Source organism: Thalia democratica, chromosome 4 (genome assembly GCF_965202585.1).
Source record: "Thalia democratica chromosome 4, ktThaDemo2.hap1.1, whole genome shotgun sequence".
Taxonomy (NCBI): domain Eukaryota; kingdom Metazoa; phylum Chordata; class Thaliacea; order Salpida; family Salpidae; genus Thalia; species Thalia democratica.
The window spans coordinates 70,196,275-70,210,806 of NC_139168.1; the positions used below are offsets into that span (position 1 = coordinate 70,196,275).

At 24.4% G+C, this 14,532-nt stretch overlaps 1 protein-coding gene across 1 annotated transcript in view; it reads left to right on the plus strand.

Moving 5' to 3' along the window:
* The first annotated feature begins 956 nt into the window (after positions 1-956).
* The window catches only part of LOC145833882 (uncharacterized), a 35,204-nt gene continuing 21,628 nt past the window's right edge, over positions 957-14,532 (plus strand). The window contains exons 1-13 of the mRNA XM_082941121.1: positions 957-1,113; positions 2,085-2,142; positions 3,412-3,559; positions 3,842-3,977; positions 4,705-4,887; positions 6,453-6,622; positions 7,189-7,349; positions 8,304-8,437; positions 8,794-8,868; positions 9,258-9,444; positions 11,695-11,793; positions 12,723-12,872; positions 13,935-14,157. Coding sequence (XP_082797247.1) covers positions 1,043-1,113; positions 2,085-2,142; positions 3,412-3,559; positions 3,842-3,977; positions 4,705-4,887; positions 6,453-6,622; positions 7,189-7,349; positions 8,304-8,437; positions 8,794-8,868; positions 9,258-9,444; positions 11,695-11,793; positions 12,723-12,872; positions 13,935-14,157 — 1,795 coding nt within the window. The 5' untranslated portion in view covers positions 957-1,042. The remainder of the gene's footprint in view (positions 1,114-2,084; positions 2,143-3,411; positions 3,560-3,841; positions 3,978-4,704; positions 4,888-6,452; positions 6,623-7,188; positions 7,350-8,303; positions 8,438-8,793; positions 8,869-9,257; positions 9,445-11,694; positions 11,794-12,722; positions 12,873-13,934; positions 14,158-14,532) is intronic.

Sequence of the window (14,532 nt, forward strand, 5' to 3'; positions counted from 1 at the left end):
GTTTAAACACATATCATATTCTTAGGCGTATATTCTTTTTTGATGATTAATTTTGCTCCTTCAACCCTTAACTGACTGAATTTCCAAATTTTATCTGGTTTGAAAAAATATTGGAGTTGTTTACATATTTTTTTGGATATGTGATGGCCACTTAGTTTTAACTGTTTATAGTGATTTCAAGGTTGTCATTAAGACCCTTACACAATTAGGCCAAATTGAAAAGTTGTTTAGACTATTTAGAACTTGCAAAATAGGTGTAGCTAGGATTAGTTGTACATAATCTGTATTACCTATGGCCTGTGTAACTATGTAGTTTTAATAGTTAAATTTTATTTTGATTCATAAAGTGTTGTTTGAGGTACATTTTTATGAGTACTGTGTCATATAATTATACTTAAAATAAATTACTTTTTTTATCCTTACGTTTAGTTTTTTTTATAACATACTACTGTTTGGTCATAAAAAAAAACACTTTGCTCAAGGCCACAATTGCAAAGTAAAAAAAAATTTGTGTTGACTTACCACTTAGTATAATTTTTTAAGTTAATTTAGAAACCAAAATCCAGTTTTATAGTTCATTTGATCTGTTATTGAATAACAGATCCAAAAACAATAAAATCATTTACTGATTCTAAGAAAACTCTATAAAATCAATAAGGCTACTGAATGGGAAAAGTTTTATTTACTAAATAAATAATTTTATTAATAAAGTTTCAAATGTTAGTCACTTATTTGATAATAGTTTTTACTTTTATAAAATTTCATTAATGATTTTGACTACTTATGATTAAAATAAGTTTTTGACATTTTTACATTTGTTTTACAAACCTGTTTTTACTATGTTTATAATTTAAATTTTCAAGTATTGTTGTTATTATCAAACAACTCTAAAAAATCTTTTTCTACTGAACATTTTATTCATAAAATAAAATAGAAATAATAAATTTCCAGATTAGCAAACCTTAGTTGTTTGTGTTTATGTCAGTTTGTAAATTGTAACAAAATAAATTAATTGCCTGAAAAGAGAACTTGAAAGTCATATATGTTTTACATATTCATTGTGAAAAATGCAACACTGGTTGAATTGGAAAATCCTGCGTGGGTGACAAAAAAGTAAGTTTTTTTGTTGAATTTAAACTTTTTTTTCTTTTAGAAATTAAGCTTGTAAAGAAAAAGTAATTTTGATTAATTTTAATGTTTAATGTAAAAATTAGAAAATATTATAAAATATTTACAAAATCAGAAAATACCTTAAGAATAATGTTTTAGAACATTCAAGGCCATAGGAGGATATGTCATTTATTAAAATAAATCTAACATTGACTTATATATAAAACCTTGAAATTTTAAAAAATAAATCATTTTTTCTTTTATAAAAAAATTTCAATTTACTTTTGTGATATAGTCAAACCTACAAACCAAAATTTTCATCATCATCATATATCTCTGAAAAATTTAAAATTTACAAAAAATATGTCTTACTTTTTTTGTGAGTGAATAACTTCTAGTGATCTATGCAATATTTAGAAAGTATTGTTAAAATAAATTTCAAAAAAGGTAAAAGTAAAAGAAATGTAATAACAGATATATTTTTGAAAGTGTAGTTGTTTTCATTTAATTTGTACAAAATTTATTTTAATTAAATACTTTAAAATTTCTTTCTATGGATTGTAAATTAATTTAAAAATTAGGCTGAAAAAATTGAAAATAATTGTTGAAAATTGTAAGAGAAATAGATTTGTAGTATTTAGAGCTTTCATTTTGCCTTTATAGTTTGCACATTTCATTAAAAACTTTTAAAACTCGTTTATGATCTTTTATAATTAGAAATGATTTTTGAAATCATTAAAAAACAACTGGTAGCTTACTAAAAAGTAATGTGACTGAAAAATATATTTCACCCCCATATAGAAGTTTTCAAAAAGTATTTAATTCAAACAAACCATGTTTAATATTTTTTTTTTTGTATAATTATTTTTTAAATATTGTTACTGTTAATAATAGTTTAAAGTTATACTCATAAAACAGTTTTATATGTAAACTTTAGTATGGTTTTAGTTGTTTATTATTAAACTTATAAACAGTGTGAGTCATCTGCAAGAATTTGTTCAAAAGAGGTATGATATTCCAATAGAAAATCAAGTAAGTTGATCATTTAAATTTTATCAACTGATACTATACAACTTAATCTTAATATTATTTGATATAATGATCACAGAATACGTTGCTTTATTTTCTATTTGATTAAATTTAGTTTATAGAATTCAAATGTGTGAACATACATATTTTAAAGTTTGTTAAGAAAAATAATATTAATAACTTGACTTTTTTTATTTTTACACTATTTTATCTAAAAAATGAAACTGTTGATACTGGATCATAAAACAGGGTTGCCACGTTACCTGGAATGCTGGAAAAACCTGGAATTTGACAATTTAGGCAAAAAAAGCTTGGAATTTGAGAAATTTTGAAAAAAAACCTGGAGTTTTGAACAAAAATCACTAAAAAAACCTGGGATTTAAACAATTTTCACATGTTCAGTAGTAAAATTTCAATTTGGCTCAAAAAATCAATCATAAAAATAATTAATTTTTGTCATCATCAAAAATTTTCTTTTTTAAAAAACATACTTAAAGTAGCTTTACAGATTTTTTTTCAACTAGTTTAATATACTAATATTCTTAAAAAACAAAAATAAAGTTTAAGTGTTATTTTTAAAGGAAAATCTATTTCTTAAATTTTTTTGTTCAAAAAAATTATCATTAAATATGTTTTTTAAAGCACATAAAAAATGTTTCTTTTTTGAACTGCCAACCCCTGCTTTACAGTATCTTTTAAATGTTTTTATACTGTATAACCTAGTTTCTTACCTTAAACTTAAGTTTAAACTAAAAATACACCCAAAAAATGTGTAGTTTAAAAAGCCTGGAAGAATTATGAAAACAGGAAAAATTTTTGAAAAAGCAAGTGGCAACCCTGATAAAACAATATTATTTTTGCATATTCCATTTAAAAAATCAAGCTGACTATAAATTTTTGTTGTTTTATAGTGATTTGTTAGTTATAAAAATTTTTAGTTATATACAATTATTGAAGTAAATCAAAAAATTATTTGTAATATTAGTAGTCTGAAAATAAATTCAGTTCATTAGTTTTTATGTACTTCTAAAAAAAAAGTTAAGGTAATCATAAGGTTTTTATTAACAAACTTGTTAAAAAATTTAAATTTAACTACAAGTTTTTTGATAAAATAAGATAATAGTTTTTTAGTCTGTAAAGTAAGTTCATTAAACTATAATAAAATGTTCATCTTACCAACAATGTTTATCAGCCTCTAAATAATAAGTCATGTTTATAGTTATTTCTTACAAGTACATTATTTAAATATAGTAATTATTGACTATATTCTAGTGCCTGATGACAACTGACAGTTGCAGCCTTCAACCCAACACAGTGCTGGGTAGTTGCCAGAACAACACAGAAAACAGCCCTGTGATTGTTTGGGACAAAACTTGGAGGGAGAGCGAAGTCACATCGCCTAACAGAAATATTGAGAACAGTTAGTATTTGTTATACACATTTGAGTAGTATTTGTAAGTTTTGATATAAATAATTTGGTTTTTTTATCGTATATTAATCAGTTTTTATGTTATTTGTATTTAGTTTTTTATCATAAAAAAATTGTTAGTTAAATTAAAGTTTTTAACCTATTACATATCTTAACAAAATTAAAACAACTATTTAAAGCAGTCATTTTGTAAAGTTTTCATTACTTATTTTGCAAGCATGTTGAGTTTTGAATCTAGCTATAGATTTTATTATAACTTTTATCTTTTATTAGGCGCCACAAGACGCTACAACGATATCTGTCACCACTTCTCGCAAGCCCAACAAACCCAGAGTATCGACCAATTAAAAACGTGCTTTCACCAAGCTGCGGTGCTGGCTGAATCACTCAAGTCAGAGTTTGAAAACAGGTTTGATGTTTGTGATCAGTATTTATTTAGTAAGATATTATATATGTGTAAACTAAGCTGGCTTAAAACAGGTTTTGTTTTGTGCGTATTTTAAGTATTTTATACAAGCTTCCTAGTTGTTTTTATACGTTTTTGATTGATAGCTTATAGTATTCTTAATGTTTGTAGTAAATGTTGTACCTTGACTCTATGAAAATAATTATAATTTCTAGAATATGCAAAACTGTTTTAAATATTTAATGACGTATAAAAAAGGTTTGGCATATTTTGCATTAATTGTTTATTGAAACATTATTGAAAAAGTATTGTGCACAGCTTCAATGATATGAAAATGAATAAATTTTAGTCACAAAATTAATTCTATTGTCCACTTGATAAGTATTTTCAATATGTGCATATTATTTAATAAATCTCGATAGAAAAAGTATTTAATCTGTATCTGATGTTCGCACTTACTAACATTTAAGTTAAGTATTTTTCCTTGAGAACCTGGTGATTTCCAAGAAAAGGCTCACTAATAAAAATATCACAATTTTTTTTTAAATTGTTTAAATTTTACACTTAATTAGTATATTGAAGATGTTTATAAATTATTTAAACAAGTTGAAATAAAAAAGGTTTTAATATGTGTCTCAGAGTATGTATGTTTCACTTCTAATATGATTTCTCCCTAAGTTCTGAAGACGTTCAAAACTTAGCTCTAAAATACTGAAAAAAAAATTAACAGGTTATTTCCCTTGTTCGAGAAACGGCTGAACGAGTTCAAGCTGACCAGGTCCGTGTGGGGGTGCGCGTTCAAACACCTGAAGAACTCCAGAGTGACATTCGAGGAGGTGTGCAGCAGGAAGTTGCAGAAATTGATCGATTCCGTCAACAAGAACAGAAGCGACATCAAGCTGAATGTGGCCAAGTTGGTTGTGTTTTTGTAATAACTTGAAATATAAAATTGTAGAAATAATTTAAAGTTTATAAAATACAAGAAGTTTTTAAGATCCTTTCAAACACTTTTATCAGGCAGGCTGTTATTAATTTAGTTTTGTTTATTTGCTTTTGATATTTTATCTGCTATTTTTGTTTTACAATCTTCTAACTTACTATCTTTTAATTTTTCAGTATGTTATCAGACTGATGGTATCGTTTAGTTAAATGTTTCTAAGTTTGTTGTGGTTTTATAATTGTATACTGTTGTTTATTTTTTTTGAGTATTTTAATTTAATTAATTTCAAGATAACCACATAGCCGTTTGTTCTTTTGATTTTGTTTTGACCAAATTTATTCAAAATTATTTGTCAAATGAAAAAGCAAAAAATGGGAAAATTAGTTTTGGTTATAATTTATAGAACTAACTTCGAAAAAAATATTAAAAGGATTATTAGTTTAAAGTTGAAATAAAATATTTTATTGAGAAAAATATACTGCTATAAGATTGAATCAAACACTGAACTTAACTATTTCCAACAATTTTTATAAGTTTACTTATAGGTTTTTAAGGACAACTAAAATAAATTTACAATGAAGGTTTTATGTTTATTGTAGAATGTACATTATATTAAAAGTTTTTTTATCATTATTTCATTCTTAAACTTATGTATTTCACCTTTTTGAAAAATTCTTAACCATTTAATAATAGAATATGTATTCTAAAAATAATTTTTATCTGTCATTAGTTTTACGTCATTGTTTTTTTATAATAATTTTCCATTATACTGCAAAAAAAAAATAAATTCAAGTTCATAACAAATGATAAACTACGTAACAGAAAATTTTAGATACTTTTTTAAAGAATATATGTGTTGTACATATGTTTATGCGTGTATTGTGTAATTACTGAAATTAATTATTTAAAGGCTTCAATTGCTTTGAAACTAAAGACAATAGAGTTTTTTAAAAACGTTCATTGTTTTTTGCTAACTCAATTACCTTGTGACTTCTATATAACACCTGCATGATTTACGTTTATTTTTAATTTTTTAATTTTTAACAATTTAAATATTGAAGTTAATTGTTTTGTGTAGTTATATGTGACAGTGGTCAGTTACTATGCACCTTTTATCGCTCTATTTTTACTTGAAAAGCTTAAATCTGTAAAACGTTTTAGTTTTGTTGTGTATAAATAAATACTCTTTCAAAATGGCATTTAAAACAAAGGTCAAATAAATTTGATAACTTTCTTGAAACTTTACTTAATTAAACTGAAATAAAGTTTTACTTACATTTTTTTGTTCTTAGTTTTTTTTTTGATGGCAATATTGTAAAATTTAATGAACCGAGTAATTTTTAGTAAAACTAAAACAAAGTAACTAGATATTTTAGATTAAATTCACTAACAAAATTGTTTTAAATTTTTAAATGACCACTTTTAGATAATGAACGTGTTTTTGTTCATTATTAAAATGTGATAAACAACTAAATACACTTACGAAATATTTTTTAAGAAATATATAAAAAAAAACAATGTTGTTTTATTCTACACAGATCTAGGGAAAGGATACCCAGCCTGCAGAAGATACCAGTGCTACCGAGCTTGGTTGACAACAAGAAAAAGAAATACTTGTACGACTGGTTGCAGGCGCAGAATGGCCATGCCAACAACTTGAATAAACTCGTTGAAAGTTGTGAATCTAAACTTGCATATTTCGAAAATAGTTGGTTTTATTTGTTAATATTTTTATATATACATGCTAACAACTTGAATAAACTCGTTGAAAGTTGCGAATCTAAACTTGCCTATTTCGAAAACAGTTGGTTTTATTTGTTAATATTTATATATACATGCTAACAACTTGAATAAACTCGTTGAAAGTTGCGAATCCAAATTGGCCTATTTCGAAAACAGTTAGTTTTTATTTGTTATTGATATTTTTACATGATATCGGCTGTAGAGTTTCTTTTTCAGGCTTATTTCGAAAAATGTTCATTTTATTTAGCATATACACTTTAATAACCTAAGTAGACTTGTCGACAGTTGCGGATCTAAATTGGTTTATTTTGAAAGTAACTAGTTTTTCTAGTTATAATTTATAATAAATTCATATGTTAGCTGTAAAGTTTAATATTCCAAGCCAATAGTTTTTTTTCTAATTTTTTGCAAGGCTGCTAGCTTCTTATCGCACTTAAACTTTACTTTTGTAGTAGTTTATTTTAGTTTAGCTAAGATGCTAGATTTGGTAATTTGTTTTATCTATAACTAAAAACTTAACTTTTTTGTTAGATTCCATTCAAAGCCTGGCGCACAGTTTGGAGCGAGTTGTTAACAAAATAGAGAGTAAAGACAAAATTCATTTGAAAGAATATGAGCAGGATACTAGTAATTATGATAAAATATCGGAAGAAAAAAATAAATACTCCGCACAACTCAACCAGTTTTGCACTGTTAGTTCTGACTAATTTGTTTTGAAAAATACTTCTTCATTAGTTTATAATAAAACATAATAAAAAAATAAATAAGATACGTGACTTAAGAACATCAGGTTTGCACTGTTAGTTGTTACTTTTTTTATTAATATTTTTATCACTAATTAGTTTTTGTTAAGCTGTTATTTTCTATTAAAATGCAAGTATCAAAAAATATACATTCCAAACAAAATAATAAATCTATGTACTCAGTTATATTTTTTACAAATTTTTATGCAATTCGACATAGCAGTTTTCAACAGTTGAGCGCTAACAAGAAAACTCCCAATTTTAAAAGTATTTTTACAGACTACTTCCTATTATTTGATTTAAATGTGGTTTTTGTGCTGTTATTAAATATTAAGATGGTAGTACGCATATTCAATACTTGAATACATTTGTTTTGTGATGTTTTTGATACCTCTATAGATTTTTATCTATTATGTTTAATAAGTTCCAATTACAATTTAAATATAATTTTATTGAAATTATTATTGTTTTATTAATAACAAAGTATCGCAATAAGAAATATACACCACTCTAATTTATCAGTTCTGCTATGTTAGTTTAAGATCAAAAAGATTTCAACCTATAGTTAGTTTTAAACTATTATATTTTATTGATAATGAATATATAGGTTTTTATCTACAGGTGATACGCAGACAGCAGTCTAATTTCAGCTTATGTGTACTTGACGAGTATTAATTTTTGATTTTTAACAATCTAAATGTTGATTAAACTTTTGTGTAGTTATATGTGACAGTGATCAGTTACTATACACCTTTTATCTCTCTATTTTTACTTGAAAAGGTTAAATCTGTAAAACGTTTTAGTTTTGTTGTGTATAAATAAACACTCTTTCGAAATGGCAGTACGCATATACAATACTTGAATACATTTATTTTATGAATACTTCTATAGATTTTTTTACAGGTCATACGCAGACAGCAGTCTAATTTCAGCAGCTTATTAGCTAACAGAGTGCAGGGTCACGTGTTCGAAAATTCTGTTGAAACCATGTTCGTCAATTTGAAGGATCATCTGAAAAGAATATCTGAATTTCACAGGTAATTCAGTTGTTTTTGTTATCTTAAAATTAAAGGAATATTTGTGTTGTCAATTTTAATGACCTCTTAAAGAATCTCAAAATTTCTAAGGATATTACTTGTTTTTATTATTTGATGGTTTTAAAGTTGTATTAATTACTGGTTTTACTTGGAAGATTTAAGCTACAAAAAGTAACATAGTGTTAAGTGTAGTCTAGTATATTTGTACTTAAAATTGAAATATAACAATTTGTATCAATTTAAGTATTTTCTATTTTATAACTTAATGCTTTAGACATATTTATTTTAAAAGCTTAATACTTTTATATAAACAGTTTTCTATATTAAATTTACTAATATAATATAATATTTTGTAGAATGCTAGAAATTGCTGTAATGAAAGTGAATGAATCAAAATACAACAGATTGCAAGAATTGTATGAGAAATTTAAGTAAGTTCTTTTAAGTTTTCTTACAGTATTATCTAACATTTTTTTTTCATCATCAGATGGCAATGCAGTATTATTGAATGCAGTATCAAGTGCAATGTGACCATGTTGGCCTGTGTTTTAATACAAAATTATAGTATAAATAAACAGATATAAGAAAATTATTTACAACAACTTCTAAAAATTTTTTTTGTTTGTTTTAAAAATTATAAATAATTAACTTAATTGATTGAAAAATAACCGATTTTTTCATCAGGTGGTTGTCATCAATGCAGATGCACATCGGTCATATTGGCCTATAAATATCAATAATAAAATATAATAATATTTAATTATTTATTTTATAGTTAAAAAAATAAAATTAAATAGTTTTGATAAATAAATTTTACCAGGTGGTTGTCATCAATGCAGTATCAGATGCACAGTGGTCACGTGGACTTGTCCAAGCTCGAGAAAACCTTGTACAAGATGAACGAGTCATCCAGAGTGTTGGAGCAACTCAACAGGGCCGCACACTGCTATCTGCTGTATCTGATCGAAAGCGTCAGGAGGAGAAAGTTTGCTGAACATTACAGAAAAGTTTGTTTTATTTAAAAAATATAAAAATAAAAAGTTTTTAAATATAAATCAATACAAGGTCGATTTATACTATCTTATTGAAATTGTTTATAAGAAATTGTGTAGAGAACTACAGAAAAGTTTAATATTTACTGTAAAAACTAACATGTGTAAAATTTTATAGTTTGTTGCAATAAAACTTGTTAAAAACTTTTAGATAGCTCAACTGTTTTATTTTGAACAACATGAGTTTTTTAAGCTTTTAGTTGTTAAAGGTTTTGCTTGTAACTTATTTATTTAAGCAGTTTTATGCACTTTCAGTTTTCTCTTTCAAATATACACTAGTGTATTAAATACTTTTCGTGTACAGTATTTACCTAAATAAGTTGTGTAAGTTGTGTAATAGCATTTACTTATGAAGTAGTATAATAAGTAAGTATTATAGTAGTAATTATTTACCTACTTAAGTTGTGTAATAAGTTAACTTATTACTCACCAATGTGTAATTGGCCTTTTAATAACTTGCCAATTCTATTTATATGTAATGTCAAGTTCATTCAGTTGAAGTAGCCAATAGAAAAAGTTGTTGTTTTAAATTAGTTACAATAATTCTATTTATTTTTGTTGACTGACCATACCATCTAATAAAAAATAATTTTAGTAAGGTATAGCCTTTTTAATAAATAAAGTTTCCATAATAAAACATTTATTAGCCATTAATATTCTAAAAACTTAATAAAATTACAACGAATAAGTTTTCAAGCGTTTTACAAATCAATTTATTATGAAAACAGTTTAGATATTTTGTTTCTAACCAAGCTAGGTTGTTATTTGAAGCTAAACGGTGTGAAATTTATAATACTAAAACTATCAAATTGAATTTATTTTATAACGAGTGATAAAAATTAGATTTCCTTCATAAAAAATACCCCAACAAATTCTTCATTGAAATTAAATATGCTAAAACTAAAATGACTATTATTCATGTCATAAATTCCCCTTTTTAAAATTCCCTAATAAATTTTATACTGAAACTTTATAAATAACTCATCAACTTAACCTTGAAAAGTTAATATTTACTTTACAAGTGTTTCTCCAAACTAAAACAGATAGCATTCCCTTTATTCTGTTTGTTTAGCTTGCTAACTTGAACTATTAAGCATTACTATCTGTCCAATTTCTTGTAAGCAATTAGCATAATCACGTAGTTCTATTTTAGTTGACAAAGTTTAAAAAGAATCTGTTTATAATTTCTTGATTGATAATTTTTTATGATTAAATTAAAAATTAAACTTTCTTTAGAAGCTTATTATTTTTATAAAAGATTATAACCTAAATAATTTATACTAACTTGCTGATTTTGTTAATAATTCATATAGGTTTTACCGAATAGTTCAGCTTTAAATAAACAAATTTTAAATTAAATTCAAAAGTTTCTTTATATTGCAATACCATTTCATGTACTTAAAAGGAAGTTTTATATATAAATCGTCACATCCTTGCGTTTATTTTGTTAAAAGAAAACGTTAATTTTTTTATACTAACTTGCTGATTTTATTATTAATTCATATAGGTTTTACCGTATAGTTCAGCTTTAAATAAACAAATTTTAAATTAAATTTAAAAGTTTATTTTCAGTGCAATACCATTTCATGTACTTAAAAGGAAGTTTTATATATAAATCGTCACATCCTTGCGTTTATTTTGTTAAAAGAAAACGTTATTTTATAAAAGTCGTGCAACTTTCAAATATATTTGCGTGCTTAACAAAAATTTAACAAGATTTAAATATTTCTTTGGTCAGCCTAAAGCACGTGATTTCAAATGCTTGGCATTTTGAATGAAATAAACTTATCCACAATGATTTATGAAGTTTCACTATGTCAAAGTTAAAACTATATTTTTTTTTCGGATTGATGAATTCAAGCTAAAAAATACTTGTTGTTTGTTATTTATGGTTTTGTGTTGAAAATTAATTATATAAATTTCAGGTTTATTAAAATTAGTTTAAGCATTTATAAAAAAGTTAGTTTTTTACTAGCATTGTTGCTAATACATATCTGTAATTCTAATTACACTGAAAGATTACTACCTTTTTTCAACATTTTCATGGTTCTATAAATGTATATGTTTCACTTTGAATAAAATATTGATTATATTAAGACAAGGCAAAATTCGAATTATCATCTTATTTCAACACTTATATTCTTTTGTTTTGTATAATAAACTGATATTTTTTTTTTGGTTAATCAATCAATTTTATTTTTTCAGTGGTGCAAGTACATCCACGGAAAATCAAGTGCTTCTTACAACGAAGAATACGAAAAAAGAGAAAAATTTAATAACAACTATGGTGCTAACATTATTTTTGTGAGTTTTAAGTTGATATTTGTTACACAAATAAGTTTAATTAATTAGTAATATTATAGTTAAATCGTCTAAATTCAAAAGTAAGTGTTTATAACAAAATATTCAAAACCAGTGTAGTGGAAATTATGGTGTTATATACATTTTTTATAATTTTGTTGTTACTGTTTAAATAACAAACTTAAAGTTTATGGATTAAATATAGTAAACGTAATTTAAGTTCAATACCTTCTACTATTTCTCACCTAAAAATTTATTGATTTTTATGAATAATATTATTATAGTATTTTCTGGCCATTGGGATATTGATCTATCTATTGATTTTACTAATAAGTTTGAAATTACACTTTTGAATACTTTTGTTAAATATTCAAATTTAATTTACACATGTAAATTAATTCGTAATTTACTTTGTTTTAAAAGTGTAGTAAGTGTACAGTTCTTTAAAAAAAAATCAATTGCTAAAACTGAATTTAAACGTAGTTATTTCAATGTACAATTCATATTTTTAAACAAGCTTACAAATACGATATTTTCAGATTTTTAAATAAGAATTAAATATAAAACCATATAAATTAAAAGTGTTCAAAATAAAGTAAAATATTTATTATTGTTATTTTGCGTACAATGAATTTAAAGAAAAAAGATAAACAGATAGTTTTCTTATGTTACAAACAATTTTTAAATGGTTTATAAAAGTTAACATCTTAGAAATATAAATGTATATAAATAAAATCTTATGCAATGTTATTTTCTCACAATAATTCGTTTTAAAACAGGCCGCCAGTAATTAAATTTATAAATATAATAGTTAACTTAAAATACTCAACAAACTACAAATACTTTTAATTATATACAGATTACAAAACTTATTCAACAAAACTTCAAATTTATATCATCAAATTTATTTATTTTTCAACTTTTTCTTTCAGACAATGTTCAATGGATTCCAAAGCAGGCCACCGGTAGTAACAAATCAAACAGATAATTTCGATGTAGACCTGCCAGATATATCCGTGCAAGATGTTGAAACCATTGTTGAACATTGCAAGGAACATATATCGGAAAAAGCTTTTGAAGAAGTATGTTATCTTAACATTATTTAAAATGTTTGCACCTTGCAAAGATTCAAATATTTAAATGTTACTTCATCAGTTTTTATTTAATCAAGTTGCTTACAAGTTGCAACAGTATGTAAAATTAGTAAAAATACACAGAATTAAAACCTGTTTAGAATTAAAAATAGTTTGTATAAATAAAAAATATAATTTTTTAATAGTTTTGAATTGAAATTATTTTTAAATCTGAAATTAACTGCTGAATTATTATATCAAGAAAAAATTAAAATTTTTGTTACTTTTAGTAGAATTTATTTTGATTCTGCTTTCTTTAAATTATCTTCAGTAATCAGTGTTTTATAGTTTTAGTTTCCTTTAAATAGTTTTTACGTTTTTATATTTTAGAAATGTTTTTGAAAAATATCGTTTTTATATTTTAGTAAAAATTATTGTAAAAAATAATGTTGTTTTGATGCAAAAGGAAAATTTTATCTTAAATTACAAAAAATATCTTTGTTAAATTATAACTAGTTATTTGAACTGCCTAGTAAATCTGCCTCAATCTATTTAAAGTAAATAGATGAACTTGTACTAATAGATCAACTTAGATTAGATTATACGTCGAAACCCAGTAGCAAGTTAAAATATATTTACTTACTTGAAAAATTGAATTATATTTTATATGGAAAGTTCTTATTTCAGTTATAATAAAATCAATATTTTTTTTTTCCACTTCTTGATTGCTATCTATTTTTTGGCATACGAAACTTTAAAACAAACTTTATAGCTTAATTAATTATGTATGGTTTTTTTGTTACTGTTAAATAAATATAAAAAGTGAAATAGAAAAATGAAATATAATTTTGTGGCAATTTTTTGTTTAACAAATAGAGTTGTAGGTCTGATATTAGACCATGAAATCTATATATATAACCTCAGATTTTTTTGTATTCTATTAATATTTTGTTTAATTAATTTTACAGTTCAAGCATGTGTAATTGTTTTGTTTTTTTCAACTAAAAGGTAAAACATTTTTTGAGTTTTCAAACTTTTAAATATTAAAAAAATTTATTACTTTTTTTTCAGGTAAAAACCGAACTGAATAATATGAAGAAGTCGATGAGGGACCTGCAAACTTACCTGCCCATAACAACCGTATCACCTAGCAACCGAGTGGATAGCAACCAGTCCTCCATCATCGAGGAGGTGGGAGTGGTTGATGACGTCATTACCATGGCAACCACGTCGGAGGACGACGAGTTGGATGACCAGCCTCGCGACTTGAGAAGCAGCAGTTTCAGAAGCAGAAGTTTGTTTTATTTGGTTTTTAACTTCATTAATAAGTTTGTTTATCAATTTTTTGTTACCAATTACAATACCTTTTTGTTATAACTATATAAAATATTTAATTAAAATAAGAATTGTTTTTCTTATGATAAAAACCACGTATAAGTTATTTAAGTTAGATGTCAAATTTGTTCTGCTTAATTTTTACGCTGTTTAACCATAGTTAATTTTAAAAAGGTTTATGTTTTTTTTTGAGTCAAATCATGTTTAAGAGTTATAGTTTATAAAACATAATAATATCTAAATATTAATTGAAAGATAATTAAATCGGAAATATCACAAAACTAACTATTATTTTTTGTACCAATACATAGTATTATCAGAAACTATAAAAAGA